This window comes from Aplidium turbinatum, chromosome 1 (assembly GCF_918807975.1).
Source record: "Aplidium turbinatum chromosome 1, kaAplTurb1.1, whole genome shotgun sequence".
Classification (NCBI taxonomy): domain Eukaryota; kingdom Metazoa; phylum Chordata; class Ascidiacea; order Aplousobranchia; family Polyclinidae; genus Aplidium; species Aplidium turbinatum.
In genome coordinates this window covers 14,853,445-14,875,705 of record NC_137472.1, presented here as the reverse complement: position 1 = coordinate 14,875,705, position 22,261 = coordinate 14,853,445, and the positions used below count along the sequence as shown (strand labels likewise).

Below are 22,261 nucleotides of genomic sequence, written 5' to 3'. Positions count from 1 at the left end.
AGCGGGGGATTTTTTCAATTTTTTTTTAAATTATCGGGTACCGTGGCCTAATTATCATTGCCGTTTTAGGGTTAGGGGTTAGAGGTTAGGAACTCACAGAATCGGACTCACCGAATAGTAGCAGACTCCTGAATACCACACTACAACCGTGGTTGGAGAAGACACAGATCTCTTGATCCTTCTCCTCTATCATATGGACAGTCGGAAGAAGACAATGTATTTTCGTTCGGACAAGAGGTCTAAAGATTAGAGGGTGTACAATATTAATACCCTAAAGGAATGTCTCGGACAACAGCTATGTTCTCAGTTACTCTTCATCCATGCGTTTACAGGATGCGATACCACCTCACGAATCTTCGGAATAGGAAAGAGAACACTCTTTCAGAAAGCCACCAAAGGCGACAAAGAGCTAGAATCCTTGGCACTTGCATTTACAAAACCTGGCCAGAGGGTGGATGCAATTGAAGAGTATCGCAAACAGTCAATGGTTCTACTCTATGCTGGAAAGCAAAGCGATTCGCTGGCATCTTTGCGACATTCTGTGTTGGAAAAGAAAGTAGTTTCAGTGTCATCCTTCGTGGCGCCAGCCCGACTCCCACCCACTGCATCTTCTACAATATTCCATTCCCTGCGTGCTTACTATCAAATAATGATATGGTTAGGACTAGAAAGCGATTTGGACCCTACTGGCTGGGGTTGGAAGATTGAGGACAAACAATTCGCACCAGTAATGACTCTGAAAAACCCTGCACCGGACAATCTGTTAAAGATTATGCATTGTAATTGCACGAGCGCTTGCACAACACGGCGATGTACATGTAGGAGGTACGGATTTCCGTGTACCTCTGCTTGTGGACAATGCCAACTTGTGTCCTGTGAAAACCCAAACAATGTCCTTCCATTGGATCAAGACGACACAGACAGTACCGATGATAATTGTGACGACTACTAGTACAGTATGTAACAATCCTAACTTGAAAAATGGTACTTCATCTACTGACGTTTAGTGCATATACTCTTCCATCATAGGCGTCGATTCCCGGGAGGCAGGGGGGCGCGCCCCCCCCCGTAGAAACTGTTTGAGGGGGCAGCCACCCTGTTTTTTTGTTCTTATTTGTAGCTTTGACAGAGTAATCTTATGGAACTGTTCAAATTTGGGTACATATTTCACACTTTCTATCATCTTGCCCCCTCAGATTTTTTCTTACATGTTAAAAAATCTACGCCTATGTCTTCCATGACATCATAATGACATCACAGACGGTTTCTGATATATTCATTTGGTGCATAGATACCATGTTTATATGTGTTTAATATATTTATAGTGTGTTAATTGAAGTAAAAAAAAAAAATTGTGTACATTGAAAAATTTGGGGGTCACCATTTTCAAATTATTTAATTGACCACTTTCCCGGGGTCAGATTTTTATATACTTTTTTTCTGGGGTATAGTACAACCTAATCATACACTTAGAACAATAAAACCTTTTGTATAAATTTTTTTGGGGTCAAACCTTATATTGACCCGCCTACAGGATCATCACCGAAGTTAGTGTCTCGTCATAATTCATTATGTTTCCAGGCGGCACATCTCTTGTGTCTTCAAGATTGTCAAAAAAGCTATTATGGCAGTAACCCAGCTAGAAAGCTACGTATATTACACGTTGATTTTTGGTTGATTTTAGGTAGTATGGTATCTTAGGTAGAATTCAGGTGTTATTAAGGAGTTTGTGTACACCAACACAAATTCACTTGTTTAAAAAACATTTTTTTAGAGACATATTTTAGCTATCATTTAGTATGACTAGTTTGTAAATATGATTCTAGAAGTTTTATCAGGGATTATTTTTTGAATATAACGCTTGCAAAAATAACAGGTGTTTTCCACGTATATTACACGTGTTCAAAATCCTATGATTATTTGACTAATTTTTAAGGTATATAAGGTAAAATCACACCCAGAAGAGGGCATACAAAAGAGAAAAAATGTTTACCCGAGCAGAAGGATGTTTTACCGGGATTTTTTGTATTTTGATTATATGTTGTTTCCACGTGTATTGCACGTTTCCATCTGTTGAAAAGTAACACGTATTTTCCACGTATATTAAACGTGTTGAAGTTCTTTCGTTCATTTGGGCAATTTTTAATCTGTGTTAGGTAAAACTACCTCCCAAGGACGGTATAAACAGAAAGAATTCTCCACTCAAGTGGATTGGTGTCAACCACGCTCCTCCGCATTTTTTAGGATATAAGTTAGATTATGTGTTTTTGTAGGTGTCTTTACACGTTTTTATTACGTTATGTAAAAAGGAAACTTCATGACATTTTTTAGTCGCAAATTAATGTGATCTTTTAACGATAGTTCTTAGTGTAAATTTAAGTGGTCTCGCTTACTGATATTAAACAATTACTTACTAAGGTTTGGTACGGTAGCCACTTTAACAAGTCGAAATTCTGCCACTAAAAATGACTAGAATGAAACCGCCAACCAATCATAAGCCCGGTTTAAGTGACGTAACAATGACGAAAAGAAGATGATAGAAAGCAAATTAAGTGATGGATTTTTTGTCAGCTGGTTGGTTTAGGGGTTTTGTCAGCTAGTTGGCTTTCATTGACGCGGGTTCGATTCCCACCACTGCTATTGCTCTTTTTCTTCTCTAATTCCAAATAAAGTTCAAAACAAGCGTTAACTCTCCGAATGAGTGCTAGAAGGGTCACAATTGGACAGTAGCCTCTTATAACAATATGTGTTATACAAATGTGTTAAATAAATACAAATGTGTTAAATTGTTGATTTCAGATACGGTACGCGGAAATTAGGTAGAATGTGGGTGTAAAAACACGTAAAATCCACCACCAAATATACGTGTAATACACGTGAAATAGTGTCGACACTTATACGTGTATTATACGTGAAAATTAACGTATAATACACGACCCAAGGAACTTAGAATCTACGTGTCAGATACGAGGAAATTAGGTGTAATGCGGGTGTAAAACACGTAAAATCCACCACCAGATATACGTGTAATACACGTGAAATAGTGTCTACACGTATACGTGAAAATTAACGTATAATACACGACCCAAGGTACATAGAATCTACGTGTCAGATACGAGGAAATTAGGTGTAATGCGGGTGTACAACACGTAAAATCCACCATCAAATATACGTGGAAAACACGTGTATTAGTGTTGTCAGATACGAGGAAATTAGGTGTAATGCGGGCGTAAAACACGTAAAATCCACCACCAAATATACGTGTAATGCACGTGAAATAGTGTCTACACATATGCGTGTATTATACGTGAAAATTAACGTATAATACACGACCCAAGGTACGTAGAATCTACGTGTCAGATACGAGGAAATTAGGTGTAATGCGGGTGTAAAACACGTAAAATCCACCACCAAATATACGTGGAAAACACGTGTATTAGTGTTGTCAGATACGAGGAAATTAGGTGTAATGCGGGCGTAAAACACGTAAAATCCACCACCAAATACACGTGTAATGCACGTGAAATAGTGTCTACACATATGCGTTTATTATACGTGAAAATTAACGTATAATACACGACCCAAGGTACGTAGAATCTACGTGTAATACACGTGAAATTTCTAGCTGGGAAAGTAGATTGCAGCTCTGGACCGTTTGATATTTTGACACAGCCTTTGAGCCAACACATCTTTGTGCCGTTTGAGAAACGATTCTATACTCAGTTATTACCCGGCATATTATTCTTAAACTTTGTGTGTTAAATTCCCCTTCTATCAAATTGAGCTTTTACGATGTATCTTATGACAAATTTGTCCATGGGCTATCCCCACTGTGCACATAACAAGAGTCGACCAACTAGATGTTCCTCTAATGCTTTTCCTAAAGCCAGCTGACCTCCTTGGGACTTTATATCTTGACTTTTGTAATGTCATTCCCCCATCCACTAGCGTACGCAGGGGGGTCATTGGGCCATGCCCCCCCCCCCCCTTAAAAATGTTGTGTGACGTCACGATACTGAGAATGATGCTTTCAGTCTCTTTTGGGAATGATGCTTTCAGTCTAAAAAAAAACTTGCCAAATTTTAAACAAAACTGCATTAAAAGAGCAAGTTTTGCCAATACGGTACCAAACATTCAAACGTCTCAGCCAGGAATTAGCAACAAGAAAAGTAGAGACTTAGCTATATTTCCGAAAAATGCCGAAGAAAACATGATCTTATCTTTTTGCTATGCCACCGGACAGCACCATTTCACAGGAATATTTATACCTACATTTTTGTTGAAAATGCTCTCAGAATGCACCAAATTCAAAGTAACTTTTCAAAATTTTCTGGGAGAGGCCCCCCAGACCCCCCGCCGCTGGGTGTCGTATTAGGCGAAAAGCCGTCGCCCGCCAGTCGTCAAAACCCCCCCTTTCAAAATTCCTGGCTACGCTACCGTCAATGCCCCCCCCCCCCCTTGAGAAAATCCTGCGTACGCCACTGCCCCCATCTATAGCTTCAAGAGCTTTTTGCAAGGTGCTGGTATCATATTTCTTGTAGAGCTTGGCTCCCCACTTCGGTTTGTAATTTCTTGGCATTGTCCCTATTCACCCCACAAAAGTTGAAATTTTTGTCATGAAAAATAAAATAAAAAATACACACAATCAACGTAAACGTAGTTGGTCCAAAATTTTTTGTATATGTAAGATAACCAACTTTAACAAGGTGCAAACCCAGAAAGTGTACGGTATTTGCCTGTAAACCGATTTCCACAAACAAAGTTTTGACCATAATAAATAAATAAGAACAAAATTTACCCAAGTGATTTTGGTCTCTGTGCAGTTGCAATATATTATTTAAAAAAGTTATCGGCCTTGAATTATCAATAAACTTATATGTATCCGCAAAGCAAGTATTGTGTTTGAAATATGAAGTTTAACTATTTTTTTATTAAAAACATACAAAAATATATTTTTGTCCCTATTCACCCCAAATTACGGTGCCGTACTCTTGGTAACAAACTACCCATTATTAGGCTATTATTATCTTTTTTGACGGTTGTTCAATTATTGTATTTATCAACATACTATTTATTAATAGTATAATGACTTTCAAAGGATAAGCTAATAAAAATATAGGCTACAGATCTAGGCTACTGGCTTGATGGTTCTTGTGATCTTTTTGCAAAAATCTCTTCATTCAAGCATGACAAATTTGGTTTGGTTTTAAATCTTTATTCTCGGACTGACAAAGCCTTGATATGTTATTCCTGGTAGTTTCGCATACTTGTAGCGGCTTTGGATGCAGAGCCGGTTACCGAGATTGACAGAGTGAAACTTCCTGTTGTTGAAGTGTTGTAGCTAGGGAATTATTCCATCCATTAGGTGCCGCTGAATGGAGAGCAGTCCTTGAAATGCGTTGCTCAAGCGCACACCAGAAAGTCGAACAAATTGCCACCAACACGCTCGGAGCTGACGTCACATAAATTACCAGTTTAATTCTTCATGGATTGAGTTTTTAAAAACAGATGAGGCACATTAAAGAGCACGCCATCTCACTCCGGTTGACATGTTAGCGGTCCGTTAGTCGCTGCAGCGGATGGAGTGTTTTGACCTCTCGGACAACGAATGATTTGCTGTCTGGGTATGGACGCTTTGAACATTTTCCCTTGTAGACCAGTTGACTGCAGTCATTGCAGGGGAAGTGTGGGACCATGGAACGGCTTTCGTTAACTTTAATTAACTTTTTGATAAAAAAGTTTTTTTGGGTAGTAGCCTACACAATGTCTGTAGCATTCACCAGTATTGATATGTATAACAGTAATCACTAATGTTAGCTTATTCAGAAACTATTAAACTGAGGTTGCTGACTCATGTATGTCTGAAGAAATTTCAGTTTAACTTTGAATGGCGGCCTTAAGGTAAGTTGAGCCAGTGATGTAGGCCTACAGGTAAGTTGAGTCTGTGGCTCAACTTGCCTCACTTCATCTGCCAGTGTTAAGTGATGATATATGTAATCATTAAATAGCTAACAAAGTGTATTTTACTCTTTTATGGTCTAGCTCCCTTGAAAAATAATTTGTCTATTAGGCTATTGAAGTTTGAATTTATGTGTAATCTGTAGACCACTGGCAACATGCAAGGGTAAACCCGACCTGTGCATGACATTGGTCAAATCGAATGCTTCAATGAAGATGGAGAAATTGAGGCCAAGTTTTTAAGAAAAGTGGCTTGAAAATCCGAGGAAAAGTTGTCCTTTGTCCAGGGCGCGGGAAGTAGGGGTGCTCAAGGGGCTGCAGCCCCCCTAGAGCCAATTCAGCCCCCCTGGAATTTTCAATAAATGCTTCAGCCCCCCCTAGAAAATTCTGACAATTTAAGGTAACTTACATAACGTTGTAAAGGAGATGAGGCTTATTACCGATGCCTTAAACTTCGTTCAAAGTGTTGCAGTTGTAATTCGTGAATCGTCTAAACGTAAATCTTTATTCCTGTCGCTTTTTGGTTCCGATGAAGTTGCCAGCAATTTGCTGGGTTTCTGTCCTACTCGTTGGTACGTTCGTGCCCTCGCTCGTGTTGCTAAGTGCTACCCTACCCTGTTACAATGTCTGACCGCCATAACAGAAGATAGCGCAATAAGAGGCGCATGTGCAAACATATTCGGCTTGGTAAAACAGGCACGCACGATGCGGCTTTATTTTGCGATTACCTGCAGCGGTGAAGCACGAAAAAACAAATTGATTCACAAATTACCAAATTCCTTTCAGAAGTTGTAGATAACAGATTTTAGAATGAGAATTACAAAAAAGTAGGCAACTTGCATTTGTTCTTAAAACGTTTGAACCTCATGAATCCTGTAAAGCAGTGGTTCTTAAACTTTTTGAGACACGCCTCCCTTTTAAAATTCTACCAAAATTCGCGCCCCACCTATTGTTTCAAAATCAAAAAACATTAAGCAGAACAGCAATTCGTTTCCAGGTAAGTTGTATTATTGCGAAGGATGTGACTGTTTTTTGGATACTAAATGTTTAATTCAAGTATTAGTAGCAGAAAATGCCCATCTCAGATCGGCTTCACAGTCAAGCTTGTGTCTAGATTTTGTCTTTTTATGTTCGCAAGAGTAAAACAAACATTTCCGCACACGTAAGTGGATGAAAATGGAAGAAGTGTGCGTATAGCCACAGCACCCACACTCTTGTAAATGTCTGTACATGTTTCACCCAGAACTCAATTAGTGGCATTGCTTCAAAGTCGTCCCTTTCAGTAGAATGTCATGTTAGCTCCAAGAATTCCTCTTGTAAATTGTCTGTGGGGTTTCTTCTCCAGAGCTATCATGTGGGCAATTCCGAAAGATGCTTCTACAGCTTCTGCCGACGACGATTGGCGAAAGCACTAGCTATACTTGCAATCTTCATTTTTTTAAAAGAGTCTTTCTTGTATTGGAAAAAAGCTAAAGGTTTACTTTGGTGGCCAAGGCGTTTTTTTTTTCAAGATAACGCTGAAAACGAGTTGGTCTTAAAGCGTCGTTGCTCAGATTTTAAAAACATATGACGCATTGTGGTAGCCTACAACTTGGTCATTTACTGTGGCATCTATGAAGTCAAAATTCAGATAATCTTCGTTATACTTCCTCTTTTTTTTCCACTCATTTTATGTCAATAAAATTGATTAATTAAAAATAAACCTAATTAAATCAATGTTAAAAAAAAGCTAACGCATAGTACTGTTGTAGAGTTCGGGATACTGCTGCACTTCTAGCCGCTGTCACTTATCAGTCAGTCGTTGCCATTATTATTACAATTAGAGCTTGATGCTGTTGTGCCAGAAAACCGTTGTGTTACGAGAGTTAAGGTGTTGCAGAAACATTTAGCAACGTCTAAAACATCACAAAGAATGCGAGATGTGACAACAAAAGGCTCTACAAAAACTATGCCACTGTAACACAAAGTTTCACCTTTAACAATCGACTGTCCAGCGTAGTTGTGAAGACATGTTTAAAATGAATTCATGCAGAATTTTTCAATTTTTTGCGCCCCCTTTGTGAGCCTCACACGCCCCCCAAGGGGGGCGCGCCCCCATTTTAAGAACCACTGCTGTAAAGCTCGTAAACTCGACAATTGTAACTTCCTCGCTCACCACATGTGTGAGTTACATAGAATTTGTGTCTTAACATTGAGTGTGCTTTTATATCCAAAACTTCCACCTTTCTGTGGCAATATCCAGTCGATTACGTGTTTCTGTTGCGCATAAGCGCCACCTCCCTTCACAATTGACTCAGGTGAGTAACAGCTCCCAAAACACCTTGCGAAACTGACGTACGGTGGTTGTCACGTGATGCTGTTTCGCTTCAATGACGTTTGTAATCAACGATAGCGTTTGAAAAGTTCAGTCTTCAAAATCGTCTTCACATTTTCGTTGTGGCCGGAATTCTGTACAAAAAAAAACGACTCTTAATTTTAAATACACGTGAACAAAATTTGATCTCAATCTATCAGCGAGTGATCTATCTGGCTTGTTCAATGGAGTATTTAAATTATTTTTCATCTTTGCAAGAAACTTTTCAAAGTGCAACACACTGCTTGCAATACGAAACCAAACTTTTCTGATCAATAGCAGAAAAAGGCTTTTCAGTGAAACATCGCTAGATCATATTTTAGTGTTTTTTTTTTCTATATAAGGTGGTTATTTGGGTTAGGCAAACGAGAAACCAATGAAGCCAATCTTCGAGTTCATCTATTTGAATTTTGAAAAATTTGACCAAACATCTCCCCTACTATAAGCTAACCACAAAACGAGCTTTCCTTTTCGAAAGGAGAAACCGGCAAAGAAATGGAACATTCTCAAGTACTCAACACTTCATTGTTATAGCAATGCAAACACAATCAAGAAAAGTGAAAAGTTTACGTTTTTACATTGCTTCAATCTTATCAAATCTCGCGTTTCATTGTCTTGACACGTTGAAAGTATAGGGACAGTAGTTTAAACCAAAAAAGTATTTTTTAAAGTTATGTAAATCTTCTGAAGCCATAGCCATACTTCTCACCTGTAATTCGCTCTTTAACACCGCAATAGCAGATGACCGTGCTGACATAACAAACAGCATCTGCACTTTCATATCCAAACACTGTAATAGAGGCCTCTTTGTACATTCATTGTAAGACAACTTTGTATTGCGTAATTATGACAGATTGCTACCACCTTTTGTGTTTGTTCGTCAACTTTGTATTTATTTACATTCTCACATTAGCTAAACACTGTTATTTCGCTACTTTCATAATGTTGTACAATTAAAATTTTGAGCTTTGTTTCACAGATATGTAACGCTTTGTGTTGACAAAAAGTTACAATCTATCTTCCAATCATTTTTGTCAGGTCGAAATACTTTTCTTTCTCAAGCTTTTTATGGCAGTAGGACAGATAGAAACATCTGCAACGTATCACTGTAAAAATGAATGATTTTGTAGTTGAGAAAATTGATTTTGTAGCTTAAAATTCAGCTTGAACAATGAACATGTCAGTTTGTTCCGGTTTAAAGGTATGAGTGAATTTATATGCTTTCCTAACGAGCTGAGACAAAGACTTTCCATAAGAAGGCAAGTGTTTGTAGAAGGTACCTACTACAACCCAAACAGTAAAATCCGTCAATTTTACATTAATTTAACGTCTGTAAACGTTGAATAAACGTAAAAATGACAAATTTTGCTGTTTGGGTAGAAGTCAATATCTTGTATGATTGGATAGTCTACATGGCCTTGCACTTGCTGTTCAACCAACTCACAAAACGACAAAATGAAGCTAAAATAAACCTATTTAAACCAGAACCATACCTCAACCTGGTGTTGTGTATTGTCATGAGCAGCCAACAGCATCGGAAGAAAGCCAGGTTGGCTTAGAAATTCATTTGGCAAATCAACGAGAGAAAATAACCTAGAAATCGTAGTTGAATGTTTGAAACATGAGAGCATGCTGAAAAAAAAAATAGTAATACCGCAACCGATTACATCGCGTTTGCTAGAACTTTGCAAAACACACAACGTACGCTACTTATAAAAATAAAAAAACAGACAAACTGAAGTACTTGATTAGGTTTATGAAACCTTTTCAAAAAAAGTAGTTTTTTAGATATAAATAAAACTTATTAGAAAATCATGAAAATAAACTTAAACAATATAATAATGTACATTGTGAAAAGTAGTATTGAATATTACTTTAGTAAATGTATTTTCCTGTGTCAAAGATGCGTTAAAACTAGAGTTGTGGAGTCGGAAGGATTATAAATTGCATGGGAAGGAGACGCAAAAATTGAATAAGAAAAAATGTACTTATGATCTTGGTAGCTATTTGAAAAGTCTCTTTCAGTGGTAAAGATCTCTCTTTGATCGTTTGTTTCGTTTTCGTACTGAATATGAGTAACCTCAGAATGGCCTAGGTGTATACTATTGCAAAGGTGTGGTGGTATTTATTTCTCGGCAGCCGATGGTAGCAAGAATTGAAAGCGATAGACGCCATGTTTCGCCCATGAGGCTGGGCTAGTCAGTATCGCACCACTAATTCTGCCACAGACTATCAGCCACGGCCTTTACCCGCCAGTGTAACTCTTATCTTTGTTGTAAGAAAAGAGCCAGCTTTCCACAAAAATAAGAGTTGCGCGAAAAAAAGTCCAGCCTCATGGGCGAAACACGGTGTCTATCGCTGTTAATTCTTGCTACAATCGGCTGCCGAGAAACATATAGTTGATTGGATGCTCTACATGGCTAGCGTGGAAGCTCCACCTATGGTTAGCGAATCACAATTGCTGGCTGTACTAGTGAGTACTCAACCTTGTGTTGATAACCAGGAAGAACGCTCCCTTCTTCACAGCGTGGTGGTATATTACTAGTATATTACCATATGCATACCAAGGCGTGAAGAAAAAAGTACTTTGAAATAGAGATGTACCGATATATCGGTATCGGCATCGGTATCGGTGATATCGGCCATTTTTTGAGTATCGGTATCGGCATCGGTATCGGCAAAATTTGGCCGATACTGTGGCCGATACTAAACGTGTAAAAAAAGGCGTTTTCTGCGGATTTTCTGCAGAAGCAAAGATATAGATTTTTTAAAGTAGTAACTAACGTCAATGTCGTCACATTGAAGTAGAAAAATAACAACCTGATCAAATTTTTGATACCTCACACTCCCATGACTTCATGGGCACATCTTTTGGCATTGTTTGCTTACAGTGATTCTTTCACTCAAACAAAACGTTTTGTTTCAGCAGTTTTGCGTTGTTCGATTCTTAAGTTGTGAAGGAGACTCAATTTCTCCAATGTTTATCATTTGTGTTTCTTTTTTACTCTCAGCAGAGGATGAAACCAGGCCAAGACTACCCAGTACCCAGGTGGCGGGAATGTGTAGTTTTGCATCGTTTTTGCATTGCTGGACGTTTGAGGGACCCGTGTGGCTTGGTTATTTTTGGTGGGCTGGTTCTGTCAGTTTGTGATTTGGTTTCCGCCTTTCGTTGTGGTGGACTCACCAGGCTTGAACAATGTCGTGGCGGATTGGGTGGGCTCGGGGCGGTGGGACTGCGAATCCTCACTGAACTAATCAATAAGTGGTCTTGTTGCGCTTGGGATGGCGGCCTCATTGTGGGGGGAAGTGTCCTTCCCTGCTGTCGGCACGGGGCTGGGCGCTTACTGGTGCGGCGGGCTGTTGCGATTCGCTGGCCATAACGGTGTGGCTTCCACACTAGCCATTTAGACCATCCAATCAACTATGTTTCTCGGCAGCCGTTTTGTAGCAAGAATTGACATCGACAAGAATTGAAATGGCTAGTGTGGAAGCTGCACCGTTGTGGTTGGCGGGTCGCGGCAGCTCGCTGTGCTGGTGAGTGCTCAGCCTTGTGCTGGTGGCCGGGGGGACGCTCCTTTCTTCACAATGAGGTTGTCATCTTGGGCGCAACGGGACCATTTTGATTGGTTTTTTGAGGATTTGTGGCCCCATTGCTTTCTTTTTGGGCCTACTTATTCTGCTGTGACATTGTTTGGGCTTGGTGATTTTGTTGCGGCTAAGGGTGCAAGTTGAATTGCCGACTGGTGGAGCCGGCTTGCTGGGGGCAGCCGAGTTGCACAGGTTTTTTGAGCGTTTGGCGGGGTGGGAGCTATGCAGAATTGTGCATTTTTGCTACCTGGGTAGTCTTGGCCTGGCAAAAGCTTTTCAACCAAACGACAAGCGCCCTTAGGTAGCACATTACTTGTCGAGTAGTTTTTGTACGACTACACAAATCACTTGGTTTACATTTTACATCTTATTATCAATTATGATAGCCTTATTTGGAGAGTTTGCGCAAACATTTTATTAATTTTTCAGAAACCCCAATTATGATGTAATGTTTCTTCCCTTATACCCCAATCGTCAATTACGGTGGCCTTTCATTAATAAAACCTACTATTATGACACAACAATGTGGTTGAGATTGGATTCTTAAATCTTTAATAAATTATGCCAATCCAAAGTTTTTTTTAATAGTTTTATGCAAATAAGGTAAAACTTAGCATTTGATATATTTCCTTGCAAATACCAAAATTGCTTCTTTTTGTAACACCAAAGTATCGGCCAAAATATCGGTATCAGTATCGGTATCGGCCTAAAAAAGTGATATCGGTATCGGGATCGGTATCGGCCAAAATATTGGTATCGGTACATCTCTACTTTGAAATGTTTGTCTGGATTCAAGAAGGTGGAAAATCTAGGAGTCGAAGTAATAGATATGTCATCCACCTTCACAGCCACGGATGACACTAATATCGAATAACGCTTTGGCCAACGTGAAAAAGTAATATATCCTACTTCAGCTCCGTATGAATAACGAAGATTGAATCAAAACCAACTTTCCGGTGGTACATTTTTTACATCTAACAAAAGTTTTTCGCAGTCACCTACCTTAACAGAGCAACATAGAAATAAACTTCCCGAACAGGTTTTGGAAAAAGTGCCTTGAAAGTTGCATTATCGTCAGTTATGCATTGGAATAAAACTGGAGGATCAACTTTTGGAAGAAGGCGTTCAAAAAGCTTTGATGGCCACTCCAAATCGGGGTCTACACTGGTCTCAAATGCCTGGCACGTATGTGCCACCAAACAAGTAATAAAAGGACACAGAATCTGTGAACACAGGAATGGAGTTTAAGTTATTTTGGCAGCCGATTGTAGCATCGAATAGACAGCGATAGACACGTGTTTCGCCCATGAGGCTGGGCTCATCAGTATCGTACCGAATTCTTGCCACTTGAGTAATCGACCGCCGCTTTACCAGTCAGTTTAACTCTTATCTTTGTGGAAAGAAAGAGCCAACTGACTGGTAAAGCGGCGGTCGATTACTCAAGTGGCAAGAATTCGGTACGATACTGATGAGCCCAGCCTCATGGGCGAAACACGTGTCTATCGCTGTCTATTCGATGCTACAATCGGCTGCCAAAATAACTTAAACGTTTAATTGGAGGTCTCAATGGCTGGCGTGGAAGCTACACCGTTCTGGTTAGCGAAGCGTCACTGCAGCTCGCTGTGCTAGTGAGTAATCAGCCTTGTGCTGATAGCCGGGAAGAACGCCTTTCTTCACACAGGAATGGAGTGTTATATTTCTCATCATCATTAGATTCCTTACTCGTATTGAGGGTTGGATACAACGAGTCATTGTTCAGAGCTTGGTAAAAGCGATACGTAAAAACGCCAGAAATTATACATTTCAGTGCAGATTCACTAGCAGTAGTTTAAGCTTTATATGAACTGAGAAATTTACCACAATCTATCTTCCATTCTTCATACTTATTTTTAAGCACACAAACAGCAAGTGTTCAGATAAAACACGTCAGGATGCTTTTGAACGACGTCAAAACAACATCAGCTTATTTCGTCAGAGTCTCAAATCGTTTCGCCGACCAACACCCAAACACAAAACCGATTGTGATGTGACAAACACCAAAACAAACATTGGAAGGGTGAAGGTAGTTAACTGTCCAACCCCTCGAAATAAGGGGAACAACGGACGTAAAACAGTAGAGCAATGACCTTGCTTCTGAAAGTTTCTCTAATCCAGGGGTTCTTAAACTGTGCATCGCGACGACCTGATACGTCGTTTCAATACTCCAAGGGCGTCGTACAACGATTCCATTTCGTATCTTTAACTCAATTGTGGCAATAAAATGCTTACAGATATTATCCCCTGACATACGTGCAAGTCGTGCATTCAACCTTATTATTACGAAACTGCAGCAATGGATGGAGTGAAAAATGTGATTTAACAATCGTATAGCACAATTTATTCTATTTCATTACGGCGTGAGACAAAAGGCTGGAGACACAAACAAATAAATAAATAAAACGTACTGAAATTCCTATCGCTGGGTGCGTCACAAGTCCGGCAAACTTTTCAAAAGGAGTCACAAAGAAAAATGTTCGAGGGCCACTGCCCTCAATCTCTGAAAGAAGCAAAATTCTTACCTCGGGCATGACACATGACAGCTCTTCAAGACGCCTCGAAGCTGACACAACATCAGTGTTGCTATGACAGAGTATGAACGCAAGACTCCAAACATGAGGAGGAACCTGATCATTCCCAATGCTCGGGGTCGGATTCCCAGTGGATGGAAGGAGGAACTGAATGGAGCAGTGGATGTTGCTCATAACCTCGTGAAAATGGGATTGTCTAAACAGGTTTACTTCAGTGTATTATTACTATTATTATGACTGCTCAGTGCTCATTCACATCAATATTGGAACTGGCAAATTCAATCCACAACACTTTTCATTAGGCTGTCATTCATTACTACATGTGTGCTTCTCTTTGTTTTTGTTTTATTTTTTGCTATTTGTTTTTTGGGTTTTGTGGCCGTGCTACCTACAGACGTATAACCTACTGCATGATTTTCCATTCAGGCACGCTTTAAACCTTTCAAGGTTTTGTCACCTTTTCCCATTCATTAACGTGCTAGTAGGTCTATATCAATTTTTGCAGTTAGTATCTTTTTTGTGCCGGACGCGTTAATGATGAAAAATAAAATGATTTTCGTCGAAAGCGTATTTCGTCAGATTCTCTTCAGAAACTTATCGTCAGAATGAATCAGACGTAAGTTTGATGCGGTATTTAGAGATCTGTTAAAGCCGCATCACACTTACATCCCTTCATGTTCACGACAAATTCATGAAAAGAATCAGACGAAAGTCGCCATTTCTTTCCGTCACCCAATTCTTTATTCATAAATTTACGTTTATCAAGTTTTGTATTTTGCTGTTGCGTGACAGAGTTGCTGTTGAGACACAGAAAAACAACACAGCCTTTTCATCCTTGATTTCTTAATTCGCTTTCAATTTTAAAATATTTTTGTTTCAAGTAGTTTGCTTGATTGTCAGATAAAGTCGAGTGAAATAAGAATTGTTTCGACATACCTGATTTTGCTCGCACATTTCACGTCCGGCATATTATCCCATTGAATCAAACAAGACACCACGAGAAGAGGTAGATGTGATGAAAGATATGATAGCATCGAATGATGATCTTCTGGAACTGTCTGTAACGTAACAATGACCTATTTATCAAACGTCTTTTTCTGTCAAGGGTAGAGATGCTCAATAAGCTATAAGTCGTGAAAGTTTAAGTTGCAAAGGCCGAGGATCCATCTTTTTACCACCCCAGGATGACACTACTTGTCCGGATGGTATGAGAAACTACGAGTCACTTTTCGGTCGCGTCATAAAAGACGCGAAGAATTTATAGTTGGTAGAGATGGTGCAGCCGTTCGCGTTCAAAGCGACACCTTGGTTAAGTGGTTAAAGTGTTCACCTCTGAACCGGTAGGCATGGGTTCGATACCCAATCGGAGCATACCAAAGACTTTTAAAAATTGGTACGGAATCTCATTCCTGCTTGGCATACAAGGATGGAAGACTCGGGTGACAATGCACTCGGCTGCGCTAGCACTGTCTGCTCTGACACATTTGTGTTACCAAGCTTGCTTTAAATTGCCAACAGTTATGGTCTGAGCTAAACAAACCACGCTGAAGCTGCTTTCCGGCTACGACTTGCTTCATATGCTTCAGTATTCAGCAAATTCAATAACAAAAGCACACTTGAGATTTTATGGAGAGTCAACACGTTATCTGTTTGAAAATGCAGCAACAAAATCAAAAAACATCTCTTCAAAAAAATGAGGTTTACTTGGCTACATTGGTAAATCAGTATCAGGGGAAAGTACGCACCTCTATAAGCCCACGAGTTAAATGAGGAACTAAATGACTGAAGAAGAATTCCTCTCGGAAATGATCTTTCACATAATCGTTGAAGAAAATCTTTAGCGAACGGCAGATCTCTTCCATCTGTGAAACGTTACAAAGAAGCAACTAAACATAAAATCTACGCTTAGAAACTCTAAATGCTTTCTAAGTCTCGATGGAAGAACTGTAGATTTTCAGTGAATCTACTTTTCCAAAACATTCACTAGGAGTTATAAAACTCAGACGAGGTTGGTTTGACATGACATGATGATCATACACATTGACAAAGACGTGGTCTGTCTTCAAATGCCGTAAACTCAGTTTATTCAGTTGGCGAAAAAAAAAACAATATTATACAAAAACAACAAACACTTTGAACAACAACAGCAAAAAAACCAAAAGGTTACCAAAGTCAACTGACAGTGTTTCTCAAGCCTATTTTCGCCGTGGCCCAAACTTCATGTATTTTTGCGTTTTGCTAAAAAAAAGTTGCAAAACGAAAACCTTTGTGCAATGTCACTGGCCACGTAATGTGTTCAATGGGAAACCTGTTGAACTTGAAAGACTTGAAAGCAGTTGTTGTTTTTAAAAAGCTTTATTACTCAAATAGATTTAACCTACGTCACATTGTACAAACTAAAACAGAAACATGACAGTACTTCGTTAGGCACTTGAGACCAACTGGAGTTGGCATCAGAAGAAGAAGCACGGTGGAGGAACATTGTGGGAGGAAGGAGGAGCAAAAGATTAGTGAAACTTGTGATTTCAGTCTTCGTCAAGGCTTCTTTTCTAAGTTGAACTGTTGAAACAAAAAGTTTTATTGAAACCTATAGCGTAATTTGACGGAAAAGCGAGGTTCCTACACCTGAAACCAACAAAGTAGATTGAACCCGTTGTCTCATCAGAGATGAAGGGAAATGAAATTAAGTTGTTGTGTTACAAAACACATTTTTTTAAAGTCACAACTCAATAATTTTGTAGTCGCCTGCATGGACGAGTAGGAGGCGCCGGTTCGATACCGAACAGAGCGTGTGACTGTGTTTTGGTAAGATACTTGATGACTAATTTAATGTGGACACAAAGTTGACTTCCCTGATCCCCTTCATCTAAATCTCCGATCTCCGGCATTAACCTAAAACACCAAAACTTGAGAATATTAAGTTGAACACACTTGGCTTTTAGAACAAGGCGGAGCATTCACCAGTACAGTGAGCCAACTGCGTTTCCTTAAAATATTGGTAATTTCATCAATTACCAGACGCATCCATGGTGATGTTGGCAACTCTGCTCTCAAACACAGAAAGCAGCCATTCATCCGGTGAGCTGCACCCGTCAGCTTGTAGTAAAAGACCAAGGTTGTTGCAGAAAGTTGAAATTATCTGGAAAGTTAAAGAATAAATGCCAAAGACTGTTTTTAAGTCGCTTCAACGTTCGTTGACAACGTTGTTTTAATGTCATTATTTTTATTGCAGTGAAAGCTACAGCAAAGCTATTTCTTTAATAGTGTTGCTTTATCATTGTTTTGCTTCCCAGACAGCACAATCCGTCATTTTTACATTGATTCAGCGTCTGCAATCAATATAGAAATGAAGGATTTTGCTGTCTGGGTGAGAAAGTTGCAAATCTACTACCAATTCGAAGATAGAGATACAATTAGGCATCAGTTGACCACTAGGGTGGAGTGAATTTCACTTAATGTTTTAGATTTTGATTTAAGGTGTTGTAATGTTGTCTTTGGGCCTAAAGAACAACCCCGAACATAATTTTGGTTCTCTTACCCCTAAATTGACCCTCCTACCTGAGGTCAAAGGTCACGTGAGGTCAAAATTGCTCTATCTCCACTTCTACTGGTGCTACAAATCTGTTTAATGGCTTAAAAGATTCAAAAGACCCATATTTCTATGTATTCTAAGAGAACTTTTTCTTCTATTGCTAGTAGAATTTTACTAAACAGCAAAAATATAGTTTTTGTGGTATTTTTGCATATACAACATTATAGTTAACGAACTTCAACAGCCAAAATACTAAATTTCAGCAATTGGTTGGATTGTTGTTTGAGAATAAGTGTATTGAACATCGAAATATTCTTATCTGTAGCATTGATGAGGAACTGAAGTTTGAACTAAGTATGAAATTAATGTTTTGATGCATTTAAGATGACATTTCAATGGTTGAAAGGCATGAAATTATTGAGATACAGTTTTTGCCAACAAGTCACACTACGTACAATAATAATTATTACACAAACAATCAAAATTTAAATTGAGCATGAACTAACCAGCAACAACGGGAAGGCTGCGAAGGGACCACCGACAGGTCTTCAAGTCAAGCAGCACCTAATGAAAATCCCATTGCTTGTAAATGAAAATCCAATTGCACTTTTAAACACTCAAAAAATGTCACAAAATATTTTGTCTCCCTCATATTTAGGTTCCCGTTATGCCTCTGGTAATTTTAACGAAAAAACAAGTGGTTTTTGTGCAATCGTATTCAGCAGTAAAATTGCTTTTTGGTGTTGAAAGAGGGCATCAACTTCCGTGATTTAATCTTTTGCCAGATCACACCATCCCGTCTTTGGAACCCAGCCACATGCATGGAAGCTTCTGTTACGAGCTTCACATGACGCTTTACACTTACAGCTTGATTGTGGCATGGGTGATCAAGTTCAAGCTTGTTTGTTTTGAAATTTTGTATTGCATCATCATTCATGACTTTGGTTGCGGGAGGTTCCTGTGACATGAATTTCATCAAAATTTACTATGTTGTGGTAGAACTCGGCGTTGATATTGATCTCCAGTATGATAAATTTTCGAACAGTTACTGTCCTCTCTGCAATAGATTTCGCCTTTGCACTTTCATCATCTGAGGTCATTTCAACATGTTTGCTTCTGCGTAGCGATAGCACAATATTGACAGCTTGCGATCGAATTGTATCATCATCGTCAGCCATCATCGAAAGAAGAATGTTTTCGGGGTGAGCTGAGAAGCCATTACGTATCAAAGTTTTTGATGCAATGTCTCTTGCTTGCTTCTAGGGAAATTGGTTGATTCGTTTGAGCATGCGAAAATAGTTGACAGCTACTTTATTCATTTTAGAGTTAAGCTTGAAATCAAACCAACTTAGGAAGTAGACTTTTAAACAAAATTCTATCAGAATTCTCAAAATTTTGCATCTCAAAATGCGACATGCAAGTGTCAACTACTTCATCTAAGTCATCTACTTCAAACTGTGCTAAGTCATTCTCAAGTTTTCCAGATATGACAGCCGAACAAATTTGGTATGCATAAAATTAATCGGAACTCAAACTTTCCATAACTTCTTTTGGCAATTGAGGAAATTGAATAGAAGATAATGGCTTAAACTTAACCACATGCCAATCAGACACTAAACCATTTAGCTCTTTGCCAATTGGGCCTGAAAACGAGTTGGAGTTTAAAGAGACTCCATCCAAGTGCTTAAAGACATGCCTGAGAGGCAGTTCGTTGGTATGCAGGAGACAGATGACCTATTGCGAAGGACTTTGCAGCAACTCTTCTAATGTGGCAAAGCTGCAATGGTGTTTACCTGTCATAGTTGTGGTTCCATCTGAGCCTATAATTGACAAATTTTTCTCCAGGTCGGTATTTTCCGGTGCTTTGTGAAAAGCTTTGCGATTCTTACATAACAATCCAACCAATTGCTGAAATTTAGTATTTTGACTGTTGAAGTTCGTATAATGTTGTATAAGCAAAAATACCACAAAAACTATATTTTTGTTGTTTAGTCAAATTCTACTAGCAATAGAAGAAAAAGTTCTCTTAGAACAGATAGAAATATGGGTCTTTTGAATCTTTTAAGCCATTAAACAGATTTGTAGCACCAGTAGAAGTGGAGATAGAGCAATTTTGACCTCACGTGACCTTTGACCTCAGGTAGGAGGGTCAATTTAGAGGTAGGAGAACCAAAATTATGTTCGGGGTTGTTCTTTAGGCCTAAAGACAACATTACAACACCTTAAATCAAAATCCAAAACATTAAGTGAAATTCACTCCACCCTATTGACCAGGTGAGACATGCTATTGAAAAGGTTTTCAGTCCAATGGCTATGTATCTTTATTCGAAGCTAACCTCGCCAGTTCTAACCTGTCTGTTGCTGAAGTATGGCGGTTCTGCGGTGGTGCATTTGTCCAACAAGAGCTCGACAGCTGCTTGCAAACTTGATAGCGAAACAACCGATCGGAAAAGGACGTTTTTATAAAGTTGTACTTTTTGCCTGATGAAGAAAACAATTGCCGTATTATTTTGATCATCAAGTGAGGCTACTAGCCCTTTTGTTACTGACCCTCAAACAATAGACAATTTTATGGCCCGTGACTTACCACCCAGAAAGAAAGTGAACTATATCAATATATGATGTGGTTTTATCGTGGGAAAATGCAACCCTTATTAAGAATTAGATAATCTATGACGGACGAAACAAAGCTTGGAAAGATAGAAAAAAAAAACAGGCAGTGTAAAGCTCGAAAAAAGCAGGTACACAATTTGCAGCTATTCAAAGCAATAAAAGCTAATTGTGTAAAACAATACTTTGCTTTAGGAATCAAGCAATGAGATCAGGTAATATTAGTTCGACTATGGCGTGTAAAGTTGATCATGGTAAGGGCAGGTTTGCAAGTGACAAGAAATCATCAACTTAGGTGTATGGGCTTGCGACAGTGGTTCAAATCTTCTGCGGCGCGGAATACGAATAAGGCGAAGTTACAAAATGCTTTGTCTCACGGAAGACAAACGCTCTTCAATTATAACACAATAGCATGTACAATAGATATAATACAACAGTAAAATCAACAAAAGCTTAGAGTTCATCTGCATAAAAGTTACAAAGCAAGCTGCCATTTAAACTTTCAAGTGTTTCACTAATTATTGATTAGACAACTAGACATATTACAGTATAACAATTCTTTATGAAAACATTTCCAACTGAAAGCTTGACCGAGAAATTTTAACGTGACACCAATACCTGAAGAATTAAATACGTCATTGCAGTTTTTCAAGCAGCATACAATTTCTTTCATTTATAAAATGCAATTCAACAGAAAATGTCTTTATGTATTGTCTGTCTACGTTGAAACGATGTAAGAAAACTATGTTGTTGCAAAAATACTTCAAGCCGTACCTTTCAGACAAAAAATCACTTTTCGGATTTGTTTCAATCTCAAGCTTCATGAAGATGGCCAACTAAAAGACACAAACAAAACGTTTATGATCATAATCATGCTATGGTGGTTCTAAGCTAAAGCCTGTTACTAGAAGACTAAGCAAAGTTCTTCACAGCACTCTCAAATATTCAGAACAATATGGTATTAATAACGCAACGCTACTACCTGGGGTTCACTTCCGGATTCACCCGGAAGAAAGTTGCGAAGATGTTCACACGCTCTATCAACGTCATGAAGCAAATTGTCAATGTCAGCAACACCATCTTTCGTCATGAAAGAAAAGAAAAATGAATTGCAGAAACATTTTCACGATAAGGTCAAGTATAATAAGATAGTTATAAGGTAGATTTCCGTACACCCAATAAACGTCACCGGAGCTTTCATTATACCTGGGGTTCTTTTGTAGGCTCAATTGCAGGTACTTTTACGTTGTTACAATACCTAAACTCGAATGTTTGTCAAAAAAAAAAAGATAATAAACCTTAGCAATTAGCCACAATTGCAAGCACCTTTTCATGCTATGAAACAATTGACAAACAAAAAACGAGTTTTTGCATGAAAGGTGTGTACTGTTGGTGTTGGAGCCACAGCATGTTTTGTGTTCAACACATGAATATACTCATTCGGACTTAAATGATACAAACAAAGTTTTATCGGTCATTTTTTTCCAATTGCAATTTTATTTTTATATTGAGACTCCTTAATGTAGGCTACATGGAAGCCAAAAACGGTCGATTTATTAATCTCCCGATTAGCTTTCTATGATCAGAAACTAAATAACTCACCTTCTTCGTCTAGTCTTGGTCTTTTTCTTCCATCTAAAAAAAAAGTAAAAA

General features: G+C 38.8%; 1 protein-coding gene across 1 annotated transcript in view; it reads right to left on the bottom strand.

The window, feature by feature from the left end:
• Window positions 1-6,642: 6,642 nt before the first annotated feature.
• LOC145781089 (uncharacterized) overlaps window positions 6,643-22,261 on the bottom strand; it is a 32,913-nt gene continuing 17,294 nt past the window's right edge. Inside the window, exons 27-39 of the mRNA XM_082592873.1 lie at window positions 22,211-22,243; window positions 21,591-21,688; window positions 21,383-21,444; window positions 20,350-20,479; window positions 17,482-17,605; window positions 16,886-17,025; window positions 16,212-16,328; window positions 15,403-15,524; window positions 14,458-14,662; window positions 12,902-13,122; window positions 9,805-9,904; window positions 9,021-9,101; window positions 6,643-8,406 (exon numbers count right to left, since the gene is read on the bottom strand). Of these exons, the coding sequence (XP_082448999.1) occupies window positions 8,341-8,406; window positions 9,021-9,101; window positions 9,805-9,904; window positions 12,902-13,122; window positions 14,458-14,662; window positions 15,403-15,524; window positions 16,212-16,328; window positions 16,886-17,025; window positions 17,482-17,605; window positions 20,350-20,479; window positions 21,383-21,444; window positions 21,591-21,688; window positions 22,211-22,243 (1,499 nt within the window). The 3' untranslated portion in view covers window positions 6,643-8,340. The remainder of the gene's footprint in view (window positions 8,407-9,020; window positions 9,102-9,804; window positions 9,905-12,901; window positions 13,123-14,457; window positions 14,663-15,402; window positions 15,525-16,211; window positions 16,329-16,885; window positions 17,026-17,481; window positions 17,606-20,349; window positions 20,480-21,382; window positions 21,445-21,590; window positions 21,689-22,210; window positions 22,244-22,261) is intronic.